Below are 16,716 nucleotides of genomic sequence, written 5' to 3' on the forward strand. Positions count from 1 at the left end.
TGGCTGATTAGCTCTTCCTTCCCCTGTAATAGAAGCTTGGGAGACAGGAAAAATAGCAGCTTCCTGTTCCGCCTGAACTGTTTATTATGTTTAATTAACTCCTCTATGGTGACTTCTGTTTTCATTGGCCAGGGTACCATTCATATTCGAAAGCTTAGTTTTCATCCATGGTCATCTTCTAGGGTGTTTACCCAAGCGGGTCTGGCTTTTGTGATTTACTCCCCCAAAAGAGGCTGCTACTGCCTTGCAGTTACCCAGGAGGCATCACAGGTGGTGGTGAATGGTGACTACCTGGCCATAAAAGACAACTAAATTCCCACCATGGAAATGAAAAGGCAGTTTCTGTCCTTGTCGGTGTCTGTGTAGGTTAGGTTTCAAAGCATAATAAAAATTTAGGGGAGTTCCCATCGTGGCGTAGTGGTTAACGAATCCGACTGGGAACCATGAGGTTGCGGGTTCGGTCCCTGCCCTTGCTCAGTGGGTTGACGATCCGGCGTTGCCCTGAGCTGTGGTGTAGGTTGCAGACGCGGCTCGGATCCCGCATTGCTGTGGCTCTGGTGTAGGCCGGTGGCTACAGCTCCGATTCAACCCCTAGCCTGGGAACCTCCATATGCCGTGGGAGCGGCCCAAGAAATAGCAAAAAGACAAAAAAAAAAAAAAAAATAGGATCTAATACACAGAGAATGACCATGATGTTAGAACTTTCATTACTTGGTGTGAAATAAGGTTTAAAGAAGGGATTGGCTGGCACGTCCAGAGTTTCTGATCTTCCTGTTATATGTCTTTCGTGTGCTTATCCACGTGGAAAATATCGTAAAAGAACCTTTGCAAAAGAATCCAGGTTCCTGAAGGCTTTTCTTCACTGTGATAATAACCACAGTCACTGGGCATCAGGAAGGTAGTAAATGCCACTTCGTCCTGCAGGAAGCATCAAAACCAGCAAACTTTGAGCACCCACTATCTCTCCTCTCCAACTGTACCAATCAGATTCTCTGGGTTTAAGTACAGAAAGCCCAATTCAAAATGGCTAAAGGAAAAGGAGTTTTTACACTCAACAAGTGAAAGTCCAGGGCGATACTGTTTGGATTCTGGGGCTCATATCACTCTCTGCATCTCTTAGTTCTGCTTTGTTCTATTTGGGCTCCATTCTTAGGTTCTTACCTCATGGTGGCAAGATGGCTGCCAGCAGTTACCATCTTTTATCCTCTCCTTTTATTAACTTCAGCTGAAAAAGCCCTCCTCTTTCTTAAGCATTTCAGATTGTAAAAAAGACTGGAATTGAATCTGATTTGGACTAGCTGGATCATGAACTGTGGCTGGAGGTGGGGGCTCCCATGCTGATTGGCCAGACCTGGATCAAGGGACAGTTACCTGGACCAAGAGGAGAGTGAGGGTAAATCCATTATGAGAGTATCAGTTCCATGACCAAATGGAGGGAGCCTGAATGCTGCACAGGCAAAACAGTGAATAGTTTGCTCTAATGTATGTAGCTTTTTTTTCTAGAACGTCTGAGGCAGATTTTTACTCAACTCACCCAGTTAAGAGCTCTCCCACTGCTCTCTTGGATGGCTAGCTGTGTGCATTTTGGCATGTTTGTAACTCATGCATAATTTCTTACTTGAAGGACTACTTCTTTCATTTTGGTGGGCAGTGGATCACCACTTTTCCCAGGTTTAAAAATCTTTCATTCTTAGGCAAGCTTTTAAAAAAGATGGATTATATTTTTTGGTGTGTGGGTGTGTGTTTGGGAGCAAAGTATGATCGAAATGATTCCAGGAATTCCTGCTGTGGTGCAGTGAGTTAAGAATCTGACTGCAATGGCTTGGGTCACTGCAGAGGTGCCAGTCTGATCCCCAACCCAGGGCAGTGAGTTAAAGGATCCAGCATTGCTGCAGCATGGGTCACGGCTATAGCCTGGATTCAGTCCCTGGCCCAGGGTACTTCCATATGCCTTGGGTATAACCATAAAAAAAAAGAAAAGAGAAGAGAAGGAAGGAAAAAGAAAGGAAAGAAAAAAAAAAAGAAAGGATTCCAAAGTTCAAGGTTAGATACCCTGTAGGAATTACCTTCAAGATTCCATCAGCCATGAGTTCCTACTAGCTCTTGACTTCTGGTCTCAATTTAGAACATGAAGTTCTGAGGACACCAAGAAAACAAAATGCATTATTTTCTCTCCTGTATTTCAGTTTTCTTTTGCAAAACATTTTGTGTAACAATATTTATGAAAGAACCAATTCCAGATTATGTTTCACTCTTGGTGGCTTTTTTAAGAGGGAAAGAATCCTCATATTTTGACAACTTAGTTATTTTTTAAAAATGTGAACTGGTAAACATTAAAGACTCCAGGAGTTCCCTGGTGACTCAGTGAGTTAAGGACCTGGTGTTGTCACTGCTACGGCTTGGGTTGCTCCTGGGGCATGGGTTCAATCCCTGGCCTGGGAATTTCCACATGCTTCTGGAACAGCCACAAAAAAAGGGATCCAGATTGAAGGGCAAATGTCTTTCTCCCTCCTGGCTTTCTCAGCTGGCCTTTGGCCTGCACGTTGCTGCAGACAGCTGGCTATTCTCCCAGCCCTGCTATCCTTACCTGGGCTCCCCCAGTAGAAGATAGGACCATGTGACAGGCTGAGGAAATGAGCCCAGGAACCATTGATAGTCCACATACACGCGCGCGCACACACACACACACACACACACACAGCCTGTCCTCCAGCAAGGTCTTAGTCAGGGAGACATCAGCTTCCTTCATTCCTGGCCTCCAGGAGTCCGTGTAGGGTTTGCAGTCCAGCAGGCGGGATTGTGAGCAAGAAAAGGCCATGTGACCTGAGTGTCTCTCCTGGAAGGAACAGCAGTGTAAGTGTCTGAAGAGTCCAAGCCAGCAGTGCCCCAGGGAGCCCCCAACAGCACTTCGCAGGGTGGGTTTGAGGCCAAGCCAGGGGTCCCCACCACTGCTTGAGAACCTTCCCATCTTCAGAACCAGCCTCCTTCTGCAGGAGAGTAGTGACGGCTGTGCCTACAGACAGCTGCTGCCACAAGCCAGGCTCCGTCCTGTAGCTCACGGAATCCAGGTGACCACCCTGGAGAGAGGGACGCCTCCTTTCATTTCTATTTGACGAAGGCATAAACGAAGGCAAGGAGCAGTGAACTTACTCGCCAAGAGTCATGGAGCTGCAGTTCAAGCCCGATCAGCCTGGAGTCAGCGCTCAGGCCGTTAACCACCATTCTACCTACTTCTGTGTCTAGAGGGTTTATTGCATCTGGGAAGAGGCCGAGGTGCTTCCGAATAAGGCTCTCAGCTGAAGAATCCTCTTTTTAGCAAGGCATTGATTTGGCAGTGGGTGAAGGGGAAGTCTCTAGGTCGTGGGATTTTTCGGTTCCTTGGTTTGATGCTTTTTGTAAACTAAGGAATGTTACTTTCATGCTCCTATTGTTTGCTTTCCCTCCAGGACTCCTGGGAGTCAGCTGTCAGCGTGTATTGTCAGAGTGAGAATCTGTGGCTTGTACCCCATTCCTTTTCCCATCAAGGACTCCTGTCTCGGGACTAAATTTCTCGAGGTCTCTGTTTCCCCTCCTTCCTGGGGACAGACCATCCTCCTCAGGGAATGATAACCAGGAACTGGGCTTACAGCTCTGCAAACACCCTCGCCCCAGGTCAAAGCAAATTCTTGGGAGAAGGGTTTGAACAGATGGACTGGGGGAGACATGCCTAAGTCTTGCAGAGTGGTGACTCAAAAATCATTTATTTGAAAAGAAAATATTTTTATTTAGATGAAGATGTTGCCGTCATAACACCTCTCTGTAAAAACAGTTGAAAGAATGGGAGTTTCCATTGTGCTCAGTGGGTTAGGAACCCAACTAGTATCCATGAGGATGCGGGTTCGATTCCTGGCCTCACTCAGTGGGTTAAGGATCTGGTGTTGTCATGAGCTGTGGCGTGAGTCACAGACGTGGCTCGGATCCCGTGTTGCTGTGGCTATGTTGTAGGCCGGCAGTTGCAGCTCCAATTCAACCCCTGGCCTGTGAATGTTTGTATGCCACACCTGCAGCCCTAAAAAAAATAAAAATAAAAAAAAATAAAAAATTGGAAGAATCGCGGAGTTCCCATTGTGGCTTAGTTAGCAGGTTGAGAACCCAACATAGTGTCCTTGAGGATGCGGGTTCAATCCCTGGCCTCACTCAGTTAAAGATCTGGTGTTGCTGCAAGCTGTGATGTAAGCTGTACATGCAGCTCTGATCTGGTGTTGCTGTGTCTGTGGCATCGGCCTTCAGCTGTAGATTCAATTCAGCCTGGGAACTTGCATATGCCACAGGTACAGCCCCCCCCCCCAAAAAAATAGTCAAGAGAATTTTTGAATAAGATCATCCATGTACCAAAATCTAGTCTTCCGTGTGACAGATGACATTTCCTCTGAATGATCACCAACCAATCAAATCTGTGTACACCAGCCCATCAGTAAGTCAGTGGCTTTGCAGAAAGTCAGCTCCAAGCAAGGCATTGTGGGGATCTTGAACGAGCCACAAAAATGTCAAAAAAAAAGAGGTCCTTTTGAAGAGCTTGTCAATTAGGAAGACAAGACATAGCTGTGGAAAAATTGTCAGGCTCAGATTTTTAGATGTACTATTTTGAGTTCATTTTAAATGACTGAAGGATGCCGTCATTTGAGAAGACGCTGGACTTACTGCATACCTTAACCTTTATCTTAAAATCTGATGTCAAAACTCAAGAATCGTGTGCTTTCAGAGGCTGAAAGTTTGCACCAACATCCCTAGAGAGCAGCGCCAGATGTCACAGTTTTGACCGTGACCGACATACTGCACACACTTTGGGCAAGGCTGACCCCAACTCACTTTGGGATCTGGTGATACATCTTTTCTGCACATGGTCTAAACTCACACATAGAAAGTGAGACCAACAAGTGGTCCCACGTAACTATGATAACTAATTGTACGAGGTGGTTAGTGAGTGGAGTAAACCCCCTTTGCCAGTGAACACTGAGGACATGGTAGGGATGGGAAGCATCTGGAAGGATGGGAAGAGATGAGAGGCTCAGCCTCAGCACCAGTCACATGGTGGGAAGGCTCAAGTTCAGGGTCTTGTTCAAGGCCTGCCTGTCTGAGGAGGGATCTCTGAAGGGTACTTAGAGGGAAGTTCAGAAGGTGGGAGCGGGTCTTTGAGATACCTTCTTAAACTTTGGGCTTGTGATAAGGGCGTGATCCACACTTTCTAGTTCATACCTCCATCCAAAGTAGCAGAGTTCTCTTTATACTAACTAGAAAGAACTATTTCTTCAAGGGGTGACACAATTTTTCATTTTGGCCAGTAGTTACTGAGCACCTGTTGTGTGCCAAATATTTTTTCTAGATGCTGGGAATGTGGCCACGAGTTGAACAAATGCCTTGTTCTCATGGTTCTCATAGTTGGAGTGAGAATGGGGGTGACAGATAATAAGAAGCAGAATGACTAAATTAATAATGACTTTTTTTTTGCTTTTTTTTTTTTTCAGGGCCACATGAGTGGCATATGGAAGTTCCCAGGCTAGGGGTCAAATCGGAGCTACACCTGCCGGCCTACACCACAGCCACAGCAACGCCAGATCCGAGCCATGTCTGCGACCTACACCACAGCTCATGGCAACGCCAGATCCTTAACCCACTGAGTAAGACCAGGAATCAAACCCACTTCCTCATGGATACTAGTTGGGTTCGTTACCACTGAGCCGTGACGGGACCCCCACTAAATTAATATTGAAATCACCTTAGGTAGTGATAGGTATTAGGAAGACAATAAAATAATTGACAAGAACGTAGAGGAAGAGGATGGTTTAGATAAGGCGGTCAGAAGGATCTTTGAGGAGGTCACATGGCCAAGTTGATGCTCAAAAGGAACATCAAACAGAGAACTGTCCCCAGGTGCCACACTCCTCCGAGAGGCACACCTGTCCGACTGCACCTTCCACGCCAGGCCCAGAGGTACCTGCTCTTGGATCTTCCTCGCTTCTGCAGAAGTAGCCTATCTTCCGCAGCCGGGTTGGGTCACCCTAGGTGGTCCCTCCTCCTGCTAGAATTTTCTGTTTTCTTTGTGAGACAGAAAGGATGGACCTCTCAAGTTCCTCTGTGCTCCAGCAGTCCATGATTTCTATCAGTGCATTTCCTGTTCAGAAATGCAGGTGTTCCCATTGTGGCTCAGTGGTTAACGAATCCAACTAGGAACCATGAGGTTGTGGGTTCGATCCCTGGCCTTGCTCAGTGGGTTAAGGATCCGGTGTTACCGTGAGCTGTGGTGTAGGTCACAGACGCGGCTCAGATCCCGTGTTGCTGTGCCTGTGGTGTAGGCTGGTGGCTACAGCTCCGATTGGATCCCTAGCCTGCGAACCTCCATATGCTGAGGGTGCGGCCCTAAAAAGACAAAAAAAAAAAAAGAAAAAAAAAGAAATGCAGAAACGTGGAGTTTCCATTTTGGTTCAGCAGATGAAGAACCTGATTCATAACCATGAGGATGCCCGTTCAATCCCTAGCCCCGTTCAGTGGGTTAAGGATCTGGCACTGCTGTGAGCTGTAGTGTAGGTTGCAGACGTGGTGAGGTGTAGGCTGACAGCTGTAGCTCTGATTTGACCCCTAGCCTGGGAACGTCCATATGCCACAGGCATGGCCAAAAATAAAACAAAACAAAACTGCAGAGAAGATACTGGAACCCTTGTATAGGGGCCACCGGGTGTTTTTAGTGATCTGGAACCTAGAACTGAGGTGACGGCAGAGCTAGAACATCCAATTTCAAGGTTCTAGGGCACTGTGCCGGTGTGGTGAACGGGCAGTCTGCATCATTCTGGTATACAGTCTTGAACCCCAGAAGGTGGATTTCCATATTCTTCTAGATTTCTCCCTTTCTAGACCTCCTTGCATCCAGGCTTCTGGTGGAAGTCAGGTTCTCCCAATTAGATACTCTTGGTAGAGATTTGGAAAATGAAAGTCAAATAGAGCTATCGCTCTGCTGCTGGCCAGCTCTGGCCTGGAAGATCTTGTCTAGGAAGCACACTGGCAGGGGGACAGGGAGAAGCCCTGCTTCCTGATCCCTGGGCGGAGCCACAGTGAGGGTTCCTGAATACAACCTTCCAAGTTCCTGCAACCTTCACAGTTCACATCCCCACTTCCTGACGGGGACACAGGGAGCAGTTCCCCAGGTGGCAGCGCTGATCTGGAAGTCTGGCCTGGAGCCCCCTCCTCCAGCCCTTCCACAAATTTTGCAAGTGCCCAATTCCCTGTGGAACATCTGCTTAAAAAGCTTCAGAGATTTTTTTTACCTTCCACTAAGTGAGCCCTTACTGATGGAGTCTCTAAGGTTCAGAAAAAGGGAAAGCTCTTTCAGACCATGGCTATTTAAGTTTTTAATTTATTGCATCTTTATTTCCAAATCGATAGAACACCCAGAGTTCCCAAGTGTATTGGGTAGGGTTCTCCAGAGAAATAGGAACAATAGGAAATATATGGAGAGAGATTACGAGGGATTGGCTTGCATGATTAAGGAGACTGGGCAGTCCCACAATGCGCTATCCAGAAGGTGGAGGTCCAGGAAAGCCGGAGATGTGAATTCCAGTGTGAATTCAAAAGCCTAAGAACCAGGGGAGTCAGCAGTACCAGGTTCCCAAGGTCCAAGAACTAGAAGCACTGATGTCTGATGGCTAGAGAAGATGGACATCCTGGCTCAAGCAGAGAGCAAATTTGCCTTTCCTTTCTGGTTCTGTTGGTGTCCTCCAAGGCTTGGATGAGACCTGCCCACAGTGGTGGGGGCCATCTGTCTGCTCTACTCATTTACCAGTTCCAATGCTAATCTCTTTCTCCTGAAACACCCTCCCAGACACACCCATAAGTAATGTTTTACCAGCTATCTGGGCATCCCTTAGTCCAGGAAGCTGTCTGATAAAATCAACCATCGCACCAAGAATGACAGCTCCCAGGAGTTCCAGTTGTCTTATGAACCTGACTAGTGTCCATGAGGATGTGAGTTTGATCCCTGGCCTCACTCAGTGGGTTACAAAGCTGGCGTTGCCATGAGCTGTGGTGTAGGTCGCAAATGTGGTCAGATCTCACATTGCTGTGGCTGTGGCTATGTCTGTGGCCAGCAGCTGCAGCTGCGATTCAACCCCTGGCCTGGAAACTTCCGTATGCTTCCAGGTATGGCTGAAAACAAAACAAAACAAAACAAAAAACACTACATCTCCCTACATAAAGAACCTGTCTCCCTCTCCCCACCCCTTAGTCTCAGACATAAATATTTCTTTAGCAAAAGTATAAATAGAATTCAGGCTTATTTAGATTGGAACTGTTTGCCCTGCATTCAGACACATCCCAAAGCAGAGGGGTTAACAACCACAATTTATAACACTAAGTGAGAAATACTACTGACGTACCAATAAACATTAGAAAAAAAATGCATTGGGAAAACCAAGCACTCATATTTAGACATAAAACTGGACCATTCAAGGATTATGAAGGGGAGTTCCCATTGTGGCTCAGTGATTAATGAACCCAACTAGTATCCGTGAGGGCACGAGTTCGATCTCTGGCCTTGCTCAGTGGGTTAAGGATCCATCGTTGCCATCAACTGTGGTGTAGGTCGCAGATGTGGCTTGTATCCCACCTGGCTGTGGCTGTGACGTAGGCTGGTGGCTGCAGCTCGGATTCGATCCCTAGCCTGGGAAACTCCATATGTCACAGGTGCCGCCCTTAAAAAAAAAAAAAAAAGGATCATGAAGGAATGATATTTTCCTCCTCTTCTATTTTTTTAAAAATATTTTTCTTTTCTTTTTTTTTAAGGCTCACACCCCACACTCAGAGCAACGCTAGATTCTTAACCCACTGAGCGAGGCCAGGGATCAAACCTGCATCCTCATGGATACTAGTCAAGCTCATTTCCCCTGAGCCACAAAGGGAACTTGATCCTTGGCCTCACTCAGTGGATTAAGGATGTGTGAGCTGTGGCATAGGTCACAGATGTGGCTTGGATCCCTCATTGCTATGGCTGAGACACAGGCCAGCAACTGTAGCTCTGATTGGACCCCTAGCATGGGAAAGGCAAAAAAAAAAAAAAAAAAAAAAAAAAAACAACCCCCAATGACATTGGTTTTCACCCAGAACTTCCTAAACAGGAAAGTTGGAGTTTTGAGCTAATTTTTATTTGTCCTTTTTCTTGGGGGCGGTCCTCATTTTGGTTTATGTTCTGAAATTTTCAAAAGAATACACATATACAAGTATATTTTCATGAAACTTTAAAATATATGCCAGCGAATTTCCTTTTGGGTGCAAAAATCTCCATCTCTTATAGAAGAAAATAGAAGCCAAATACACTCTTGGTTAAGAGTCATCTGAGCGAAGTTTCAGAGGCAGAGGCATCCAGGGGAATATAGACGACTCAGCCCTTTCATTTCATACAGAAAATCATCTCCTAAGGCCATATGCATTCACAATAAGTACATCGCAACCTGTTGTGTTGCTAGAGCAGCCAAGTCACCTCCTCACCCCCACTTCCATCTTTATGGGACCTGTTGGAGGGATTATTGAAGTTTGTTTAATAATTAAACAGGACTAGGGCCTTAAGAGAAATGACCTGGCAGCAGGTCACTTTGGGTCACGAGCCTCAAAATGAAGCCAAGAGGAAACAACAAGAAAGGAAAAGGAGAGAGTAAGAAAGTACCACTCAGAAAGAGTTAACCTGAAAATTGATCAGAGATGAGGGGACAGGGAAGCTTTCCCACCTGTTGCTGGTACAGAAGGAGCCACAACACGAGAGTTCAGTTAGTTTTAATCACTTTCTCTATTGTCTCCATTAGCCTCCTGTCTTTTCCCCTAACTCTTCAAGTTTTCTATGAAAAAAAAACAAAACAACGTTCTCTTCCCTCCCTTGCTTTATGGCCCCTTCTAAGTCTCTAAGGCAGATCTAATAGTCACCGATAGATATTTCGTCTAGTTAGAGAGTGGAAGTGTCAACTAAAAAAATGCACAGCCTGGGAGTTCCCGTCGTGGCTCAGTGGTTAAGGAGTCTGATTAGGAACTATGAGGTTTCAGGTTCGATCCCTGGCCTTGCTCAGTGGGTTAAGGATCCGGCGTTGCCGTGAGCTGTGGTGTAGATTGCAGACGCGGCTTGGATCCCTTGTAGCTGTGGCTCTGGTGTGGGCCGGTGGCTACAGCTCTGATTAGACCCCTAGCCTGGGAACCTCCATATGCCGCGGGATCGGTCCAAGAAATGGCAAAACAAAAAACAAAACAAACAAAAAAACAAAACAAAAAAAACCACGGGCTAAAAGTTGAGATTTGTATTTTACTCCATGGACATACTGAAGACTTAAGCCCAGAATACAGCCCCTCAGATGGCTCTGAGGGACCCTTCTGAAGAGGTAAGAGAGAAGCCAGGATATATAGTTTTTGCAAAAAAGAAACAAACAAGCAAAACCAAACCAAACCAAAACAAACCCAAACCAGACAGTTGGAACCTCAAGAGGTTACTATTAAGAAAAACCAGGAGTTCCCTTGTGGCACAGTGAAATAAGGATCTGGCATTGTTGCCACAGCGGCCAGGGTCACTGCTATGGCTTGGCTTCAACCCCTGGCCTGGTTCTTTCATATGCTTCGAGTACAGCCAAAAAGAAAAAGAAAAAAGAACACTCTCAATAAATTTAGCACTTTTCTATGTATGGGCAAACGCAAGAATCTGAACCCTTGGAAATCTCTTCGATATGAACCATAACCACGGAGGGCCTGTATCCTGTTTTTCTCCATCCTGAATCCCCTTGGGGCACACAACTGGGGGCGGCTGCAGTGGCTGAGGGCTGCAACATCCTTTGTTTACTGATGTGGCAGGTGACATTCTTAGTCCACCGAAGCTGACTTTTCTGCTTTCCTTGAGCCCTCCTTGACCATATGACAGTAATTCAAAGACCAGTACAGGGTAGAACTGGAAGATTTTTCAGGCAACTGGCTTCTCCAGTAGCCACCAGCCTCTGAATATCCTTTCCAATGGCCACCACCTATGGATGCATCTCAGACTTGTCTGGTGACTCTGCGGCGTGCAAAGAACAGCCACCCAGGAGACTGCCATCACACCACCAGAGGTTCACTCCTTTAGGTTAGTGCACATTTGCACCAAAGAAGATCTCGTTAGAAAGTCACATGGATTGACACGGGTGTGACTCAGGAATAAAAGGGAAAGCGGAAGCATTAGGGTTAATAGAACACATCGATTCCTTTCAAGTCAACTCTTCACCTTTTTTCTTTTTCTTTTCCAAATGGATAGCCAACAGGTTCTGGGAAAAAAAAGAAAAAAAGAAAAAAGAAAAAAGCTGGACCTTTCCAATTTCCAGCTCTGGCTACATTTTATCTAACTTTAATAAAAGCTTCAGCAAACACGATTTGGAATGTCCATGACACACTTCCTGATCTGGACTGAACCTCATGCTCAGTTTGTTGATCACAGGCAGTTTCTTGCTTGGAGGGAGGTGGGTGGAGGGGGCAGAGGGGCAAGAGGAGAAAGGAGAGAGGGAAGGACAATGCCTCTTGAAATAAATTCAGACAATTAAAATTCCACCACGCGGGCCCCAGCAGCAGAAAAGATTTCAACAGCAGGAATAATCTTGGGCTAAGAAACTTTGACACAGAGCCTCTGACATCAAGGTCTCTGGAAAAACTCAGCCGGGAAAAGTTCTGTATATGGCATCAGTGCTTTTGGCAGAGAACTCGAAAATTGAAATGAAATGCGCAGTCAGGCAACTTCTAAGCAATTTCAAGTAAGTGCAGTCATAATTCATCTTCAGTCAAACAATGTGAGGTTTTAATAAGAGCAACAGGAAAAGTTCTAGAAGGAAAGAACACTCCTCATTTCCATTGTTCTGCAGAGAACACTCCCTCTCAAACAGAATTTTTTTTTCCCCACAGCTACTAAGTAGGAGTCTGGTTATGGAAACATGAGAAAAGGTAAACTGAATTCTTTTATTCCAGTTGAGAAGGGTGATTATTTAATTCTTACATAATTCTGGGCAGATGACAGGCAATATACTAGTTATGTGATTTTGCAGAATCTGTGCCTTCTGAGCCTCCCACCGAGGTAGCTGGAAAACAACCATGAGAGGAGGAAAGCTCATGGGGGCCTGCGCTCTCTTCTTGGCTTTGAGATGGTGCACTGTGCAAAGTATCTGCAAAATCAGCCCAGGCTGGTTGTTCTGAAATTATTTACACAAGCCTCAGTGTTGCTCTCAAGGTGTAGAAACTGCTCCTAAAGTGCTATGTCATCCACAGAACTTGTTACACACACACAACCATTGTCTGGAGCATCTGTAAGCCCTGACTGTGACCCAAACTTGGTTAGACTTATCAATCAGTGTTTACTTAGACTTGTTTCATTCTGAAAAGTTCTAGAACTTTATACTAGAATAGATAAGTAATCTGCAATTCCAGTGTTTGAGGTGAAGAATAAAGCTTGGGCAGGGGGAAAGGGTATAGACAAAGTTTTTTTGCTTTTTTAAAAATTTTATTTTGAATAATTATAAACTCACAAGAAGTTTCAAAAACAGTGCAGAGGGATCCCTTATACCCTGCACCCAATCTCCCCCAGCTTTCCCCAGATGTAACGTCTTATATAACTATAGTACATTATCAAATCCAGGAAATTGACATTGGCCCAATACCATTCATAAGACCTTACTGGGATTAGAACCGGCTTTTAAATTTTTTTATTTATTTTATTTTTTATGGCTGCACCCATGGCATATGGAAGTTCCCAGGCCAGGAACTGAATCCGAGCCACAACTGTGAACTATGAGGTGCACCAACGTCGGATCCTTCAACCCCCTGAGCCAGGCCATAAATTGGACCCACTTGAATGCATCGACCTTAGTTGCTGCAGTTGGATTCTTAACCCACTGCATCACAGTGGGAACTCCCTAGAAACAGCTTTTAAAACAATTTGGACACAGCTAGAGGTAACCTGAATCATTTGCATGAAATTTATTCTTGGAGATAACCTGGTATAGGGACTTTGAATTTGCTGTTAGGAAACCCAGATGTTATGGGCAAATTATTTGTCAAAGAGCCTCAGTTTGTTCAGCTGTAAAATAGGAATAATAACACTACCCAAGTAAGTTGTTATAAGGAAGGATCTCCAGTCCAGGGAGAGTGACATATGATTAGGAACTCCAAATATAATAGTGTCTTCATGAGACCTAACACTTCAGTTCTCAGGATTTTGTAGGAGTCCCAGGTCATCTCCCAATAACCTGGTTCTCAGTTGTTATCATTCATTTTTTTTGCTCAGGCTAGTCCTGTCTTATAATCAACATCCCTGACAAAGGCATATCCTCAAAAGATAGGAAGTGAGCAAGTTCAACTCCAGGATGGGTCTCATGTCACTTCTCTTGAGAAGCCCCTCTACCCCAAGAAAGTGACTTGAAAACTCTGCGACTGCCCCTCTCCCAAAGCCGCCACGCAGTAAGCTGGCTGGCCCGGACCCTCTGCTCCAGTGGGCAGGAACCCAAACTGGGATTGAGGTCTGACTGATCTGGATGGCCATCTCATATGCTTCCCTCTCCTGGCTCTGATGTGGACCCTGGAATTACCCTAAGGCTTTGATGCTGGAAGTCAGAAGGAGGCGGTTATCAGGCAGTCCCTAACTGTGGGTTTTCTTTTCTATCTTCCTGACTACCTGACACCCTGTGCAGGTGCACAATTTGCACAAATTGCAGCATTGGTCCTGAGGCTGTGGCTAACACCCACATCGGCTTCTCCTCCTCCTGGTTTTATTGTATCTCACAATGATTTGTCTATAATAAGCCAACTGGGCAAGCGCCATCCTTCATTCTCTTTTTGGTACAGTGCCTGCCATGACTTAATGTCCAATTAATAAAATTACAGTAATAACCCTCCTCTGGCCTAGCGTTCTGGAGGCAGCACCCGGCCTCTGCTGCTGGAAATATCTGGATTCCCCCAGAAATCCCCTGGCCTGGAGTCTGTCGCAGAGGTCGCAAGGTCCCTGCAGTGCTGATTGGTCGAGAAGGTGGCAAGAAACATGGGACTGAGGGTGGTACCAGAAAGGCACAAACAAGATCGGGTTAAGGAAGGGAAGTTTGAGGGTGTGAGGTACTTGGCTCAAAGGAAGCCTGAGGTTTGGGTGAAGAGCTTCAACCCCCGGGACCAGAATGATTGTTTTATTCCTCTGTCACCCACCAGTTATGAGCTAAGGACAAATTTTCCTATGATTTTCTCACCTCTTAGTGGGGAGAGCAACACCCATCTCTGAGATCATATATTATGAAGACAAAATGAAAGAGAAAAAGTATTTAGGGCCTCAGTAAACGTAAATTTCCTCCCTTTCCTCCTTCCCAACCTTCTAGATCCAAGGACAAATATCCAAGGACAGCTCAACACAGAGAAGTTCACCTGTCTACACTCAAGCACCAAGGGTCGCCTACAGTTTACATGAACTGGGGGACTGCTCCTGGGTGCCAAGTCCTCCCAGGGGTCATGGGTGGATTGGGCCGGGAAGAGCGGCAGGATGGGCTTCTCCCGCAAAAAACCGAGCAAGGTCATATGTAACCTCGGTGCCACCTGAGGACCATGAGTTAACTAGGTGCGAGTGTATCGGGCTAAAGACTAGTGTTGTCACTCCACAGCGGTCGGGGCTGGGGGCTGCAGAGCTGTCTGGTAGCCAACGTGGCAGTCACTGCTAGTGGGTGGCCGGCGGGCGCGCGGGGCGACCCCGAGGGGGTGGCTGCGCTGGCAGGCGGGGCGCGCGGCCGCCAGGTGGCACCACGGCCCGGGGCCTGGGCGTCGCGGCGGGCGGGGCGGGGTGCGGGGTGGGGGCACGAAGGGGTTAAGGAGGCGGCGGCGGCGGCGGCGGCGGCGGCTCTTCGGGGAAACCCACCGGGGCGCGCGGAGGCGGGAGCGGCCGTGGGCTGCGGGGCCCGGCGCCGCGCCGGGCGGGGGCGCGGCCAATCGGGCGGCGGGCCCGGCGCGCGCGGAGCCAGGCGACATGGAGGGAGGCGCGGCGGTCGGCCGCCCCTGACGCGCCGCTCCGAGCCGGTGGTCGGCCAGCCCGCGCCGCCCGGGGCCCTGCGGTGCGGAGATGAGCAGGTCGACGGCGCTCCTGCTCTGCCTGCTGGGCTGCAACGTGTGGAAGGCGGTGACCAAGACGCTGCGGGAGCCTGGCGCCGGAGCCCAAGGTCGGTGCGCGACGGCGGCGGGCCCGGGAGGCGCGAGGGCCGGCGGCGGCAGGCTTTGTGTCGGCCGCGGGCCTGCGGCGGAGGCGGCGAGGCTGCCGGGCGGCATTGTGTCGCTGCGGTGGTGGCCGGAGCCCGAGCCCGAGTCGCCGCCGCGGGGCCTGCGGCCCCAGCGCCGCGCTCCCGAGGGGGCGGCGCCGCCTGGGGACGCCGAGATTCCCCGGGCGGATGTTCCCGGGGGGCCGTGGGCCGCTGGTGGTGTAGGTGGCATCAGCTGTTGCCGCCTCGGGTAGCTGGTTTGGATGCAGCCGAAGGTCCTTTATGCGCGACGCAGACACGCGGCTCCATCTCCTTTGCCCGGGCGAGAGCGGCTGCCCCCCGGGTTGCTGTCGCCCGCTTCCCCCCGCCGCCACCTCCCAGGACTCGGATCGTCGAAGCCAGATTGCAGAGGCTGCGCTCGGCCCTTTTGTTGCGGCGGCCGAGAAGGTGGCCGCCGCCCCTGGGGTGCCCCCTGCGCCCCGGGACCCCAGGTCTGCGGCCGCTGCCCGCCTCCAGCCGGCCGCAGTTTGGGAAAGTTTCGGGGTCTCCTCCTCCTCCTTATCCGGAGTCTTTTCCAGGCCTTAAGGGATTTGCTTGGCGGCCCAGGAGTCATCCCCGAAAGAGGAGAAAGAATTGGAAGTGGGAGGCCCTAATCAATTTAAAACACACGAAAATAATTTCCTGGGCTGTATGTCGCCAGCTCGTGCCTTTTGTCTAATCTTTGGCCTCTTCAAATCTGCTTTCCAGCCCAGGGAGGAATGTGGTCGCCTCTGAGAATGGCCACGAGCCTGTCTTTTGTTTTTAAAATGAGAATTTATTGCGGGGGAAGCCCCAAAGCTTCCTTTGCACGCATTTGTGGGCTCTAGATGGAGGCTGCTCTGTTGCCTGGCTTTTCAAAAGGGTGAGTGAGGGAGGCCCCCGCAGATTAACATTTGGCATCCACCCAGGACACCAGTGCCCGGACTCGCTGGGCCTCTCTGCTCTCCCGGGAGGGTTTCCCTGCAGCCCTGGAGACCCCCACCCCGACTCCTTGCGGGTGTCCTTTCCTCCAGGAAAGGCGTCTGTTCTGTGAGGTCTGCCCTGCAGACACGATGCTCGGTGCTCGAGAGAACGCTTCGTCCTCTTGCTAGGACCCTGCCTTACCCCGTTTTCTGTTTTCTTCCTGCTCACACTTTTCCCTGAAGACAAATATTCAGAGCCCAGGAGTGCCAGGGAGCAGAGAACCCTGGATGGATTTCCACATCTGATGTTGGGGCTCCCCACAGTCGGCTGAGTTTAGTTCGTTATCTACAGGTTGAATGAAAGGTTATCTTCATCTCTTGCCTTATCATTTGCTGGCGTCTCTTTCCTGCATTGCTTTTTCTATAGCTGTGGTGGAACTAGGACCATTCTGAAATGGATATCAATTTAGTCATGTATGCTCCAAAAGGGTGAGCTTAAAAAGGTACAAAAAAGAGTCCTGTGTTTCTTCATGTAGGAA

At 48.3% G+C, this 16,716-nt stretch overlaps 1 protein-coding gene across 3 annotated transcripts in view; it reads left to right on the forward strand.

Annotated features, from left to right (window-relative positions):
- Positions 1-14,997: 14,997 nt before the first annotated feature.
- Positions 14,998-16,716, forward strand: part of FAM171A1 (family with sequence similarity 171 member A1) — a 151,390-nt gene continuing 149,671 nt past the window's right edge. For all 3 annotated transcript variants that reach the window (XM_021064835.2, XM_084980241.1, XM_003130736.7), the window contains exon 1: positions 14,998-15,200. Coding sequence is in view for 1 of the 3 variants with exons in the window: in XM_003130736.7 (XP_003130784.4) it covers positions 15,104-15,200 (97 nt within the window). In the remaining 2 variants the exon portion in view is untranslated. The remainder of the gene's footprint in view (positions 15,201-16,716) is intronic.

Source organism: Sus scrofa, chromosome 10 (genome assembly GCF_054392235.1).
Source record: "Sus scrofa isolate SSC_HxYL_T2T_F1_AM1 chromosome 10, Sscrofa_HxYL_maternal_Yorkshire_Landrace_v2.0, whole genome shotgun sequence".
NCBI lineage: Eukaryota > Metazoa > Chordata > Mammalia > Artiodactyla > Suidae > Sus > Sus scrofa.